Below are 15,342 nucleotides of genomic sequence, written 5' to 3' on the forward strand. Positions count from 1 at the left end.
AAAAGTTTACATACACTTGTAAAGAACATAATATCATGGCTCTCTTGAGTTTCCCGTTATATCCACAACTCTGATTTTTCTCTGATAGAGTGATTGGAACAGATACTTCTTTGTCACAAAAAACATTCATGAAGTTTGGTTCTTTCATGACTTTATTATGGGTTAACAGAAAAAAGTGATCATATCTGCTGGGTCAAAAATATACATACAGCAACATAAATTCGCAATTTTGGTGACTTAGAAAGTTGTGTCAGTGAAATGAGCTTCATAGCATGGCCTCTTAACTTCTTGTGAGTGATTATGAGTGACTACAGCTGGTGACTTCTCTGAGGCCATTTAAATAGGGCTCATTGGATACAAACGTCCACAAACGCTACAATGGGAAAGTCAAAGGAGCTCAGTATGGATCTGAAAAAGCGAATTATTGACTTGAACAAGTCAGGAAAGTCACTTGGAGCCATTTCAAAGCAGCTGCAGGTCCCAAGAGCAACAGTGCAAACAATTGTTTGTAAGTATAAAGTGCATGGCACTATTTCATCACTACCACGTTCAGGAAGAAAACGCAAGCTATCACCTGCTGCTGAGAGAAAATTGGTCAGGAGGGTAAAGAGTCAACCGAGAACCACCAAAAAGCATCTCTGCCAAGAATTAGAAGCTGCTGGAACACAGGTGTCATTGTCCACAGTCAAGCGTTTTGCATCTCCATGGACTGAGAGGCTGCCGTGCAAGAAGGAAGCCCTTGCTCCATAAGCGGCACCTTAAGGCTCGACTGAAGTTTGCTGCTGATCACATGGACAAAGATGAGACCTTCTGGAGGAAAGTTCTGTGGTCAGACGAAACAAAAATCGAGCTTTTTGGCCACAATGCCCAGCAATATGTTTGGAGGAGAAAAGGTGAGGCCTTTAACCCCAAGAACACCATGCCTACCATCAAGCACGGTGGTGGTAGTATTATGCTGTGGGGCTGTTTTGCTGCCAATGGAACTGGTGCTTTACAGAGAGTAAATGGGATAATGAAGAAGGAGGATTACCTTCAAATTCTTCAACATAACCTAAAATCATCAGCCCGAAGGTTGGGTCTTGGGCGCAGATGGGTGTTCCAACAGGACAATGACCCCAAACACACATCAAAAGTGGTAAAGGAATGGCTAAATCAGGCTAGAATTAGGGTCCTGACTTAAACCCCATTGAAAACATGTGGACAATGCTGAAGAAACAAGTCCATGTCAGAAAGCCATCAAATTTAACTGAACTGCACCAATTCTGTCAAGAGGAGTGGTCAAAGATTCAACCAGAAGCTTTCCAGAAGCTTGTGGATGGCTACCAAAAGCGCCTAATTGAAGTGAAAATGGCTAAGGGACATGTAACCAAATATTAGCATTGTTGTATGTATATTTTTGACCCAGCAGATATGATCACTTTTTTCTGTTAACCCATAATAAAGTCATGAAAGAACCACACTTCATGAATGTTTTTTGTGACAAAGAAGTATCTGTTCCAATCACTCTATCTGAGAAAAATCAGAGTTGTAGAAATAACGGGAAACTCAAGAGAGCCATGATATTATGTTCTTTACAAGTGTATGTAAACTTTTGACCACAACTGTATGTGTCCGCCCGTGCTACAGTGCGAGTATGCAATTTCCAACTCAGTTCCAGTAATCCATGATCTCAGTTGTGTAACGAAATGATAGCGTAAATCTAGCACTCGTTTTCATTGGCTAATATTTGTGATCTTGTAACTTTGCTAGGGTTATGTCCATTTAAAAAAATATCACGCTTCAATATTTGTTTCACGAGTAACAGTGGACCAGAGCATTTTGAGATTTTCATTCATAATCTTTTTCTTCGTAGTTGTGATAGACAAGTAGTTATGGCAGACCATAATTACACCCAAATCACTATGAGTTAATTCAAGTATGTCTTTTCATGTGTCTTAGGAAAAACACTTTTTCTTCAATGAGCTTATAATGAAATCGATGCGGTATATTAACGAAAGCTATCCCGTCTGGTACAAACTAACAGAAGGGCTATTTTGGCACAAATGGCATAAAGTTTTGATGATGGAACAGACACTAAGAAAAAGACATGCACTCTACGATCAAATGGCACACGAGTACAACACTTATTTGCAACGTAAAATAGATGGCTGCACACATTTAAAAAAAATTGAACGGCGTATATGTGTGGTACACCGGTAACCCATAGATCATTAGGACCCACAGTGTCTTTGCTGACCACCCCCGACGCATCACAAAAGACACTCACTGAGCAGTTCATTAGGAACGTTTCATTAGTAAAGCCTCCCGTTGGTCTCACAAAATGGAATGGACTCCATAAAATGTTGGAAGCCTTCCTTTGAGATTTTGATCCATGTTGACATTATTGCATTACAGTTTCTGCAGATTTGTCAGCTGTACATCCATGCTGAGAATGTCCTGTTCTACCACATCTTAAATGTGTTCTATTGGGTTTAGATCTGGTGATGGGTAGGGCGTTGAAGACCACTAAATTCAGTCATGTTCCTGAAACTATTTTGAGGTTACTTTTGCTTTGCGACATGGTGCTTTGTTTTTGACAGGAGTGGAACCTGACATGGTTTTCAGTGGTTGTAGCCCATCCACCTCCTCATGTTGTGTTTGAGATCTTTCCCTACTCACCATAATTGTACAGAGTGGTTACCTGAGTTACCGTAGCCATTCTGTCAACTTGAACCAGTTTGGCCGTTCTCCTCTAACCTCTCCCAGCAACAAGGCATCTCTGTCCACAGAAATGTCACCTCCTGGATGTTTTCATTTCTTGTACCATTCCGAGTTAATTCTAGAGACGTGAAAATCTAACAATGCTGCCATACTGCACTGCGGCTTCACTTTTGGGGCAATATGTCCCAAAATTATATCAGGTGTCGATAATAATCCTTATTTTTTCTGAAGTAGTGAAAAGATCCATCAATTCCGCCATTTTCAAGGCACTGGATGATGGCCCAGTAAGCTTGACGCAAATGTAGCCCGCAATAACCTTGCCTGTGGGGCCTCTTAAACCATGATAATTGTTGGTTCTAGGGTTACTGTGGTTCTTATTTCTTTTGCTCCTCTTACGCAATACCCAAACACATGTTTTGCTGCTTTTGACCTGATTTACCGCTGACTAGAACCGGACATGAAGGAATACTGAAATCTCTGCCTGCTAAGGTGGTGTGCATGCATGCTGAAAATCGAGCAGGAGTTGCAGTTTGAGTCGGGAAAGAGGGATTCCCCGAAGCATCTTAAAACATTTCCATGCCTCCTGGTTGGCCAGCCTACTGAACATAAATAAAATACTTAATCACTTAACCTCCCTCCCACTTACTCATGGAACACAACAAAAATGGACCGAAAGTGACAAATAAAACCAATTATTCAGCCTGGCACATTTAAACAGAACTACATGCAAGACTGGTTGATATTTTAAACAAAAAACTGATTAAAAAAAAGAGTTTCTTCATATGATACAAATCTAGGCCGTCCTTCCAAGGGACTTAAATGACTAGCTCCTACGGTCTTGGTGTTCTTAGGCTTAACTTCAGCATTTATCACAAAGAAAAGCTTCTCTGCAGAAGATAAGCCAGTTCTGATGTGAACACACAGGCTGTAGTTAAGTCTGTACCATGAAGATCATGGCAACAATGGAAGGTTACTTGGAGAATTTCCCCCTTTTATCTTTGCCCTTCTTCAGTTTCTTGTGTGGCTTCTGCTCTTGCTTGTTTCCACCATCCAGTTTTCTCTTCTTGTTACTGTACAAAGAGTAAATAACGAGGATTTTAATAAAATAAAAAAAAAAACACCTCGTCAAATCATTCTGTACCAGGACTCCATGAAAACACTGCCGCTTCTCCTCATACCTCTTTATGCTGATGATAGCACTGTCTCCTGCTTTCTTCAACACCTGGTCCCACTCCTCATCATCTCCTCGGATCATGTACCTGCAGTAATAGTGAGGAGAGGATCGACTGTCAGACCGAGCTGTAGGAGGACCTTCTAGAAGTACAGTTGTCATTAAAAATTTGCTTTTCAGAAGCTGTAAAAGTTTAACCAGCAAGAATGTATTACATGTAAAACCATATTTGCGCCCTAAGGAGCAGAGGATTATAGGGGAGGGCGGAGTTAGCTGGAACACGGGATTGTTGTAACATTCTAATTTTCAGACAAAGAAATTATGCATTTCATTAAGTGCTTCCACCTTAAAGTAGATGACGACAACAACAACAACAATAACAACAACAATATCCATCCACCTTATTTGTCTCTGAATGAAGACTGCAAGTTGGCCACAGGAGAAAGGTTTCTAGATTTTGACACCGTTTTTTTTTCTCCGTATGTAAAGGTTAATGATAATTTAATCTACGGACATTAACTCATGCATTCATACTTATAGCTAAAATATGAGACCAAATAGATTTGTCTCCTCAGGCACTATTCTGTGTGATACATACACAAATGTCACATGGCTCATTGTTGGAGGAACTTCTGTAAATATAACTCACTAGAATTTGCTTTTCAGAAGCTTTAAAGGTTTAATTAGCAAAAAAATCTACTGCCAGGCAAATGATAGATTTGCACCCAGCAGAGCCATATATCTTATGAAATAAATCACATGATTATCAAGTTAATTAAAGCGTATAATTTTACAAATTAACAGAAATTACAGGCATCTTATTTTCCTGTTCCAAACGAACGAACAGTTTCACTTGGAGTGGACAGACTCACTCTGTAAGATTCATCTCCTTGATCTGCTCCATCTCCTTCTTGTGCTTCTCCTTGAACTCCTTAGCTGCCTCTTCCTAAAGAAAAGATCAGGATAAGATCATTACATCCATTTATCATGTTGGTGGTTATAATCTGATAGCTGCTTAGGAGTCTTTTCTCATCTTTGGCCTACAATCTTTGCCCCCCCCCCCCCCCCAAAATTAATACATACCAGGTCCTCACTGAGCGATCGCACAGTTGGTTCCATGGTGACCTCTTTTGATGTGACCATGTCTGCTTCTACTGCTTTTTCCTGGATTCTGTTGAAGTACTACAATGGGACAGATTTGAAATGACGTGACACCACAAGGCAACGTGATTTGCACAAGGAAAGACTTAAGAAGTAAAGCCTGACACAGCAGATACTATATCTGGAGGTAAATACACACAAATGGAATGAGCATGTGACCATCTATCAACTTGACTCGCAATGAAACTGTGCTTGGTTACTTAACACCCAGCATATCAAAAAGGTCTATGGAGACCGCATCTGTCTCACAGCAAAGCTGCATGGTAATCTGAGGACTTGAACTGCATCTTTTCATATGGACACAGTGACCGATTACAGTGACCGATTACAGTGACCGATTACAGTGACCGATTACAGTGACCAAAGCAGGGCCAAGGCTCGAGGTAGCTGGGGATTCTTCCCCTGTCCTCCAGGGCTCTAGTGACAGGTTGTCCCTGTGACATTTCTTACTCTGCCAGTTACTGAGGGTGACCATCTGTGAAGCCGACCACTAAGATAGTAAAAGAGTAGTGACTAAAGATACTGGCCGTTTCATGCCGCAAACATTTCCTGCCAAGTGCCAATTTGTCCCTGTTGCGCACTGCATTAAAAATGACTTGCAATGTTTTTCCCACAAATACTGCAAGATCCCACCAAAGTCCAGGAACAGTTTGGCAGCCGCATGACTATGGATAGAGTGAGAGGACCCATTCTCAAGTTCCAGGCCTCACCTGCACCACCTTGCGGATGAGGCGGTTGAAGAGGCCCATGAGCTGACTGCTGGGAAGGCCGATCTCATGTTCTAGCTGATCCACCGTTTTGTGTTGCAGCCCAACACCTAGTAACAGAGCCTGTGGCAAAGAACATGATGCGTTAACCTAGGCAAGCTCACACCATGGACCCCCTTCAAAGCATCACGGCACAAGTAAAACATTTCGGAGTGCTGAGCCGTTTGCTTACACACTGGGCTGCAGAGAGAGAGACGTCGCCCAGTTGCTTGAGAAAGAACATTCTGGACAGAGCCGGGATCATGTCCATGATGAGGTGGTAGTCCACCATGTTTCTGGAATACATCTCAAGCCTCTTCAGGTCATAGGGAGTGAACTGTGTGGCCAACTCTGAGCTGCTGAGTCCTAATGGGAGATTTGAAGAGCAGCAGTTAGACTCAACTGAGAAGTGGTAGCTAATATATCAAGACCAGTCAGTGGGTATCATGGATACTGACCTGGCAGGGCTTCCTCCTTGAGGTTCTTGTTCTGCAGTATGTTAAGAGCCGAGCTTGGGGGGAAGCTACTGAACTGATAGGACAGCAGAGACAGGAAGCGTCTGCGGAAGTCTGGGGGGAGGGTGGCCACATTGAGGTGTCAAGTTAGGTAAAATAAATTTGGTTAATAAGAAGTTATTAAATGGGGTAATGGAGGAGACTCACCAGTCCAGAAGGCATGGAGCCACTGGCCTTGCTCCTGACCCTCCTCTGTACTGAGCTCCTTCAGCATCACACATGAATGCTCTCCTGTCAGGTCATTCTGGAAACGGAAATCCAACAGTCAGCATACAAGCTTCATGCTTTTTTTTATTGGAGAAGAAATAGACCTCAGTTTTCATTCTTCAAAGACTATACAACTATTTCGCTGTTTTGGTTTCTTAAGTGCCGTGATTAATATGAACATGAAACGCTAACTTACAGGGGTTTGTCTTAAATAAACAGGAACAAATCCAGCTCGTTTCCAGAACCTGCAAAATTCAAAGGGGTTTTATTTAGAACGTTGAGCTGTGCCGAAGATTCCGGGGATAAACCCAGAAGCAGCACCAGAACCCCAAACGGACTCACTTGAGTAGCTGGGCTGTAAGCCCATAGGACACTCCCAGATAGTGCAGCCTCTCTGCTCGCCTCTCGCTCAGTTTGAGCAGCAGTGGGGGCAGATCCTTCCGCGGCTTCACCACTTCTTCAAGGAGGCCGACCGCCTGCCCATCCACACATGTGCACATTTTCAGCACAAATTGGAAAAATAGGAAGCTTTAACTTTCTCAACAGATCTACCCAACAAAAGTGAACTTCCTGCAACTCAAATCAGAGCACTGATCCATTTCAGAGACACAAACAAGGCCTACATTTGAAGTAAGATAAGTAATAAGGTACTAAAACTACATCAAATTCCACTGGGGTTAGCTTACCTCACTGCTAACCAAAGTGATTTCACTGGAAACAGGTTGCACGGTGTCATCCAAGACTGGGAACTGACCCTCGTAGTACATCTGCAGTAACTGCATGGCACGAGACCCATAGCCCATCTGCAGCAAAAACCAGCAGGCTGTTAGCACACCAGAGGTTGAAGACACTTCCTACTGTACAAGCAATGATTAAAAGGTCTTACCCCTTGGTAATCTGGATTCACAGCAATGCGTACCACCCTTGCTCCAGAAAGGCTGCCAAACTCAGGATCTTGGAACTGCAGAGGGAAAACAAGCCTACTGAATCTCCAGTACTAGGTTAAACCAGTATTTAGGCTTGGATATTCTCAGACTGATCCCAACAATCTGTATTGTACCTGTTCTGAGACGGTCCAGGGTATGAGATCCCCTGAAGCTTTCTTCCCTCTGGACAGGCTATTTAGGATGGACTGGCGTGAAATTTCCCCCTCAAGACAGACCTAAGACAAATCAAAAGGCAATAGTGAACACCCAGCATTCTGAGCATCAAATCCACAATGACACAGAGCTTAACGTGCACCTACCTGTACCACTGCCAGTACTTCTGGCAAAGAATTCTGGGTAGGGGGAACCGGAGGCAAGAGACAAAACAGATGGTGTGCAGGTGCATCAGAGAGCATCTGGAGGTCATTAGGTGAGTTCTGAAACGAGTAGAGAGAGAGAGAGTGAAAAACATAAATTCTACTTAATGGACTTAATGGACTGTGCTAATCAAAATTAGGAGTAACAAAGATAAAAGTAAAAATACTTTAGCTTCTTTTTTGTCCAGTCAGAATGTTTCATAAACATCAAAACAAGCAGGAAACCTTCAGCACTTCCATGCCCCAGTGCCACCCTCTACACGAGTCGCCCCTGCGTTTCCAAAGCCAAACCTCACCTTGTAGTGTGATGCCACATAAAGAGCCATGAGCCTCTGAAGGAAGGCCTCAGAGGCCTTGTGGTAGCAGAACAGCGTGTCCCTGTTTACATAGTAGCTATACATAGAGAGGTTAAGCTTTATAACCGCAGTTCACAAACAGGCAGCATTCACTCATGGGAATTTTACTTACACAAAAATGTCCTGGGGGAAGAAAGGAAAATGATTGGTTTTCTCTCTGAACCAATTAGACTGTAGAGAAGGTGAGTCCAAGCAACCAGAGCAAGCAGGACCAACCAATCATATCTTGGTCCCGCCTCCTGTAGCTGCTTGGACCCATCTCCTTTACAATCTGATTGGTTATCTCTCTGAACCAATCATTTGTCTTTCTGCCCTCAGAACATGTTTGTGCAAGTGAAACTCCCAGTAGCACAGCATTCATGTACATGTAACAGGAGTCAAGAAGGTAAGATAAACATGGTGGAACATGAGATGCCAGCCTCAATCCTGGTAGGATACAGCTCGCAGGTCTGAGGCAGGGGGCAGCCAGAGATGATTCGCGGGATGTTCAAGCAGTCCAGGCACAGAAGGTCGTTGAGCCACTTTTCCACCGGGTCCCCTGGCGCGTAGCGGATTGATTCATGGAGGGAGACCTCGTGAAGGGTGCGGGCTGTGGTGCAGAGAGGCTTTCAGACAAGCTCATGCTGCCTCATTCTCAAAGATCATGAACTTTCATGCACACATGGGGGCTCAGAGAGCGGTTCTGCGTACCGGCGGCCAGCCGGGTCATGCTGGTGTTTTTGTTCTCGGCAGAATGGCTCTGCTGGCTGTCCACACTCTGTGTCCGGAGCTGCTGGATGAGCTTCAGGGAGAGGGAGCGGCCGGTTCCCTCATACCTGTAAAAGATGGGCAGGGCACTCGCATAAACATGATCCCTGGCATGACAGGAACCATTAACGGCGACAAAGAGGAACCCATCCAGCCCGGAGCAGACAGAACAGAGACGAACCCATTGATGGTAGAAGCCATGAACACCAGATATGGCCCCAGCAGCTTCTTCACCAGAGGCAGAGGAATAGCAGCAGCCTCGTCAATCACCAGCAGCTCCGCCTGGCCGAGCTTCACAGCGTCACCAGGGTGGATGTACTAAGAGGTCAGTTTCAAGAGAGAAAGTCAGGCTGTGAAAACATCTCTTCAGCATCTAATGAAATGTTCCTTTATTCATCTAACACATCAAAAGCTAGACGATAAATAACTGAACGCAAAGGCCAGAAACCCCAGTGAAAACATGGATCATCTGTCCATCGTTATTCAAACTTCTTACCTGAATAGTCTGCCGATGCTCTTTGAAGATGTTGACTCGGACGACGGCTTTATTAAACTCCGGATTCAGGGACTGGATGATTTCATAGTCTAGGTGCTCCTGGAATGCAATGGCTCATACGTTTAGCGAGCTCCTTTGCTGTGGGAACAGAGTGCCGAGAGCTGGACAGACACAGACGTGGAAACACTACCTGGTACTGAAGAGCGTCGAAGCCTTTGAAGATAAACTCGAATAGGGTGTTCAGGTTGTCCGGACTCGGGGAAGTCACAAAGATGTTGGAGTAGCTGTTGAGAGCGAAGATGTAAAATCCCATTAAAACGAGCCAGCAATGTGTTGCCGGTTACATCTGTTGGTGTCGTGGCTTAATTGGTTAAAGAATCTGCCTAGTAAACAGAACAGCCTGGGTCTGAATTTCAGCGGCACCACTTTTTTAAAAACAAAATTTCCCCCTGGGATCAATAACATATATCTTATGTTCCAGGAAAAAGCGCAGAGGTACTTTACCCAAATGCCACAGCGCCAGCAATGGCCAGCCCCAGTGCGGCAGACTTGCCCCGGCCCCTGGCAGCTGTCAGGGCCACTGTGCTCCGCAGCGTCTTCTCCGAAATCGCCTCTATGAACTTCAGCACGGCCTTGGCCTGGGCCACAAGCACAGTCACGTCACGGAAACGCCGTTTCATACCGAGGCCGGCCATACACAAACAGGCAGAAGCACATACTCACACCCAAAATGCTGCATGTTGCACAGCCTACTAACCTGGTCCAGGGTCTTACAGTTGTCCACTAGGACTCCCACAGGCTGGGTGTCTTGTAGAGACTCCTTAAGTTCCTTTAACTCCAGCTCCCGAGGAGACAAACTCTCCTCCTGGGCAGACAACACACAGGATTGCATTCATGTAAAACAATCACGTCACGATTGGGAACAATCAATGACTTTGTGACTTTGAAATGAACAGAATTTGGATACAAACCGCTGGTAAATCACAGTAAAAGATTCAAGTAAAAAGGTATGAAAGCTATAGAACAGTTTACTGTCCAGCTAAACTCCCTGTGTTCGATGGTACAGATACAGCCACAGCTGCAGGACCTTGGTCACCCTACCTGAGTCTTTGGAGGGATGGGTTTGATGTTGGCCATGTGGCTAGAGATGGGCAGGATGTTGAGTTGGTCATCAATGACGACACAATTTTGACAGGAAGCCAAGGACAAGATGAACCTGGTGAGAGTGAAAAGAGTGCAAAGTTGGGGGGGGGGCAGGTGGGCCCGGGGCAAAGGAAAAGTGTTAGGAAACACTGCTTTAAAATGTCACTGCACCACTGCACCTCAAAGCCCGTCTTTCCAAAACAACCTCACTGCACTTCACGACTTTCAAAAGCAGTTTCCAGCACTCAGCAGTATGCAAACCTACTTATTTATACTCGCATCTGCTCAGCACTGCCTCTCACCCATTTACCCACAATGCATATGCACATTCATATTTATACACACACATCCATTTATGTAAATATGGGATATATGCAAATATACTGCAAACGTATTGTAACACATACATATTATTCCACTGTTTACACCTAAATATCCACAATTACTTAACTCTTAATGTCATTTGAGGTTTAATCACTGAATATTTGACACTATGCTGTCCACATCGCCAAATTTCTGAACGCAATGTACGCCCACATTGTAGATTCCTCTCAGCGTACATTAAGGCTGGAGATTTAAAAAAAAAAAAAAAAAAAAAAAGTATATGTATCTTGACCCTGGACTTTGGGGTTCTGCCTGGTGTATTTCTGTCAAACTGGGGGGGTGGGGTGAATTTTGCTGGCCCCTTACCCATCATAACAGCCAACTGTAACTGCTTCTGAATGCATACAACATGCAGGCAAGGTCAAGAAGTCCACTGACTTTTAAACTTAGCATTTGAATGGCTAAGTTGCCTCATCAATGAGATTTTGAATGAATTGTTGTTGGGCTCCTAGATTGATTTCTGATTTTGCAACTTGTTTCCAAGGCGGCATTTGTATTATGTTTAGATGCAGGCCACTTGCACAATCAAAATCGACAAAGAAAGTGTTTGTAAGTCGCCAAAGAACTGAAATACCAAACAGGAACCCCAGTTCCTTTGACACGGGAACGTTTTGTACTGCTACTCGACCGGAAGCTAATGGAAAAAGCAAAGTACCAAAAGTACGGTACCAAGGGTGCTAGAAAAACACCCTGAGTGTGTATCACCGTCCTGCGTATGAACATACAGGAGAACTGTACCTGACACACAAACTTCCACTGTATTGTACTGACATGCACCATTACGTCAAGGACAACTTAAGTTCCTTAACATCTCAGTGGAGCTAAAAACAGATACATTTCTGATTAAAGAGCAGCATCTAGAAGAATGCGTTCAGGTACACACTCTTGAACAGGATAAAGCATTTGCACTTGATACTGTGATCCAGCATAGCAGAAACAGGTATGCAAAATGGATGGATGGATGTTTTTATACCAGTTATTTAAATGCCAGGTTATTTAGCAGATTTCATAAGCTTACACTATACAAGACCATCTCACCTTTCGTTGAACCTTCCAACCACGTCTTGGTGTGCTTCAGTCCTATATCGAGAGTGTACATCCTGACAGACAGGAGAAACAATAGAGGAAGTGGGACTTCAGACTAGATGTTCCACCTATGAGTTCTGCACCACCAAACAAGACCGCAGGCTTACCATTGTCATAGCGTAAAGCTGTTTGAGGGAGTTCATGGTCCGGAGCAGGATGACAACGAGTCCCCCCCCTTCAACGGTTTCAATAGTACGTGCCAGGAGATTCGGAGTCAGGGCTTCAAAGTCCTTTATGAAGAAATCCACACAAACAGAAAATGAACATTTCAAAAGGGGCTCAACCTCTAAGACCCTATGGACGTTACAAAAAATACGCCATATATACAGTCACCTGGAGGATACACATGCCATACGTGTTTCCCAGGATCTTGTGGGTCTCATTGTAGTAGCAGTAGCGGATATTTGTGGCGGCGATGAACAACTCAAAGGGGTCGTCTTCCTTCAGGTTCAGAGTTCCCGTCTTAATCTTCTTCTGCAGCTGACGCATCCGTTTCTTACGATGACTGATCACGGGCAAGAAAATACATCATTAAATGATTACACAAATAATAATATGTTATTCAATTAAAATGAGCAGAGAATCACATTTGGTACAAATAAACATCATGAAAAGTGCATGTTGTGCTCTTCAGAGCAATCAAGGGGGGGGAATTACATCACACAGCCAAACAAGGCTTATCTAAAATCTTAAACAAACCGTTCAACCAAAACACAGCAAATGGAATGACATTCCTAAATGTTCTAGCACCAAGTTAACCAACCTGCTGAATCCCAGTTCTTTTTTGTAGCACCACAGCACGGATGGTCTGGCTTTTACTGTGGCTTTGGAGAGCATGTGATGAAGAATGACCACCTGAGCAGAAAAAAACACACAAGAATAACCTCAGCATGGTGGCACCAGTTTTCCAAAATGACTGTCCAACGCTGAACTGTTAAATTCTATTTGACAAGGAAATTTTACCAATAGATGTTTTAATTAAATGACATGAGGCAGGTGTTTTCGTTATGTATACTTTACCTGATCTCTTCCATGATCTCCCACTACAACATATAAGGTACGATGCTGCTGCAACATGCCATTCTCGATCTGAACACGGATCCGATTGTCTACTTTTTTCCGGAACATTGACATGGTACCTAACATCGGGGCACATGGAAAACTGGTAAGCCGCAAAGAACACTTACTAGCAGTATTCTCCAACAACACAGTGATCTAGATTTTAGCAGTGATAGATGGTACGCAGTCATCACCAAAGAAAACGATAATAGGAGCTCCACACAAAGTTTGCAACTAATTAACCAGTTAATGTTACGAGGAGCTGGACTACCTTACATTACTATAGTACATTCACCTTCGCTCGATACTCTATAACGAGAAAACGCACTATATGGTACTTACCCTGCAAAGACGAATAAATCTTACTATGCGAGTTTCATCTACGAAGGAATGCTTAAATAATCTACTCTGAAGGTTGTCAGATTACAAACAGTTCTGATCAACTTCACAACAGTACTCTACTTTACTGTATTATAGCAAGGCATTCGGACTGAGATTCACGTGGAACGAAGTCACTAACAGGACCCCAAAATGGAAAGGACCCAAGCGGCCTGCCCTGAGCGAATGCCTGACTAAAAGCGACCATGTCTTTCACGTATTCTTCGAAATAAATTCTAATTTATTTTAGAATTACTAATTAGACTACTTTAAAAAATCACACACGGACCTATTTTACGTTTGTTTTACAAACGTCCTCATTCTGTTCACTAATTTTAATCTATGTGTTGTGGATAGGCGTGGATTATCAGAGAGGTAGTGCGCCGAAAAGTTTGTCTTCGAATTAACAGGGCTGGAAAAAAAAAATAATACACTAGCCCGCTAACTAGAAAGATAGCATGTCCATCTACATTAAAAAAAAAAAAAACAGCTCGGTTGATTTGTAGCAAAAATGAGCAACATTATAATCTTATTTTCTGGGATGTATATGAGCCGATGTCTGGTAATGTACAGTTGTGGTCAAAAGTTTTGAGAATGACGCCAATATTGATTTTCACAAACTCTGCTGCTTCTGTGTATATAGATCATTTTGTAAGATGTTTCTATTGTTTATTGCAGTATAATTACAAGCATTTCATAAATGTTAAAGGCATTTATTGACAATTACATTAAGTTCATGCAAACAGTCAATATTTGAAGTGTTGGCTTTTCTTTTTCAAGACCTCTGCAATTCACCCTGGCATGCTGTCAATCAACTTCTGGGTCAAATTCTGACTTATGGCAGCCCATTCTTGGATAATCAATGCTTGGAGTTTATCAGAATGTGTGAGTTTTTGTGTCCTCCCGTCTCTTGAGGATTGACCACAAGTTAAGGTCTGGGGAATTTCCTGAACACGGACCTAAGATGTCGATGTTTTATTCCCCTGAGCCACTTAGTTATCACTCATGCCTTGTAGCACGGTGCTCCATCATGCTGGCAAAGACATTGTTTGGTGACAAACTGTTCTTGGATGGTTGGGAGAAGTCGCTCTTGGAGGACGGTTTGGTACCATTCTTTTTTCATGGCTGTGTGCGGAGGCAAAATTCTGAGTGAGCCCACTGCCTTGGCTGAGAAGCATCCCCACACATGAATGTCCTCAGGATGCCTTACTGTTGCCATGACACAGGAGTGATGGTAGTGCTTACCTTTTCTTCTCCAGCCAGCCTATTTTTTTTTCTCTGGATGCCCCAAACAACCAGAAAGGAGATTTATCAGAGAAAATTACTTTACCCCAATCCTCAGCAGTCCAATCCCAGTATCATCTGCAGAATATCAGTCTGTCCCTGATGTTTCCCCTGGAGAGAAGTGGCTTCTTTGCTGCCCCTCTTGACATTAGGCCATCCTCCAAAAGCCTTCGCCTCACTGTGCGTGCAGATGCACTCACACCTGCCTGCTGCCATTCCTGAGCGAGCTCTGCACTGGTGGTGCCCCGATCCCACAGCTGAATCAACTTTAGGAGAAGGTCCTGGCACTTGCTGGACTTCCTTAGGCACCCTGAAGCCTTCTTTCCAACAAGTAAACCTCTCTCCTTTAAGTTCTTGATGAGCTAATAAATGGTTGATTTAGATGCCATCTTACTAGCAGCAACATCCTTGGCCATGAAGACCTTTTTGTGCGCTGCAATGTTGATTGCAAGTGTTTCCTTGCAGGTAACCATGGTTACAGAGGAAGAACAATGATTTGAAGGACCACCTTCCTTTTAAAGCATCCAGTCTGCTATTCTAACTCAATCATCGTGACAGAGGGATCTCCATTCTCACCTGTGTTAATGAGAGAATCACTGAAATGAG

At 43.5% G+C, this 15,342-nt stretch overlaps 1 protein-coding gene across 1 annotated transcript; it reads right to left on the reverse strand.

Annotated features, from left to right (window-relative positions):
- Positions 1-2,273: 2,273 nt before the first annotated feature.
- On the reverse strand, positions 2,274-13,611 carry nat10 (N-acetyltransferase 10). The gene is made up of 29 exons (XM_048971978.1): positions 13,417-13,611; positions 13,036-13,154; positions 12,779-12,870; positions 12,349-12,520; positions 12,123-12,245; positions 11,968-12,029; positions 10,504-10,618; positions 10,160-10,267; positions 9,907-10,040; positions 9,593-9,686; positions 9,403-9,501; positions 9,088-9,224; positions 8,850-8,974; positions 8,598-8,748; positions 8,100-8,196; positions 7,747-7,863; positions 7,561-7,662; positions 7,387-7,461; positions 7,187-7,303; positions 6,843-6,976; positions 6,697-6,745; positions 6,441-6,537; positions 6,237-6,347; positions 5,972-6,144; positions 5,743-5,862; positions 4,955-5,053; positions 4,744-4,817; positions 3,879-3,959; positions 2,274-3,770 (listed from the first exon to the last, which is right to left on the reverse strand). The coding sequence occupies exons 2-29, from the start codon at positions 13,147-13,149 to the stop codon at positions 3,671-3,673; spliced, it is 3,072 nt and encodes a 1,023-aa protein (XP_048827935.1). The 5' UTR covers positions 13,150-13,154; positions 13,417-13,611; the 3' UTR covers positions 2,274-3,670.
- Positions 13,612-15,342: the final 1,731 nt, after the last annotated feature.

Source organism: Brienomyrus brachyistius, chromosome 13, assembly GCF_023856365.1.
Source record: "Brienomyrus brachyistius isolate T26 chromosome 13, BBRACH_0.4, whole genome shotgun sequence".
NCBI lineage: Eukaryota > Metazoa > Chordata > Actinopteri > Osteoglossiformes > Mormyridae > Brienomyrus > Brienomyrus brachyistius.

What these genes read in the sequence shown, in the direction of transcription:
- nat10 (XM_048971978.1), bottom strand. Translation starts at nt 13,149, where the DNA reads ATGTCAATGTTCCGGAAAAAAGTAGACAATCGGATCCGTGTTCAGATC. An exon ending in AGCTTTACGCTATGACAATG is followed by an intron (nt 12,030 to 12,122) that starts GTAAGCCTGCGG and finishes CCTGTCTGTCAG; the next exon opens with GATGTACACTCTCGATATAG. An exon ending in ACTGTAAGACCCTGGACCAG is followed by an intron (nt 10,041 to 10,159) that starts GTTAGTAGGCTG and finishes CTTGTGGCCCAG; the next exon opens with GCCAAGGCCGTGCTGAAGTT.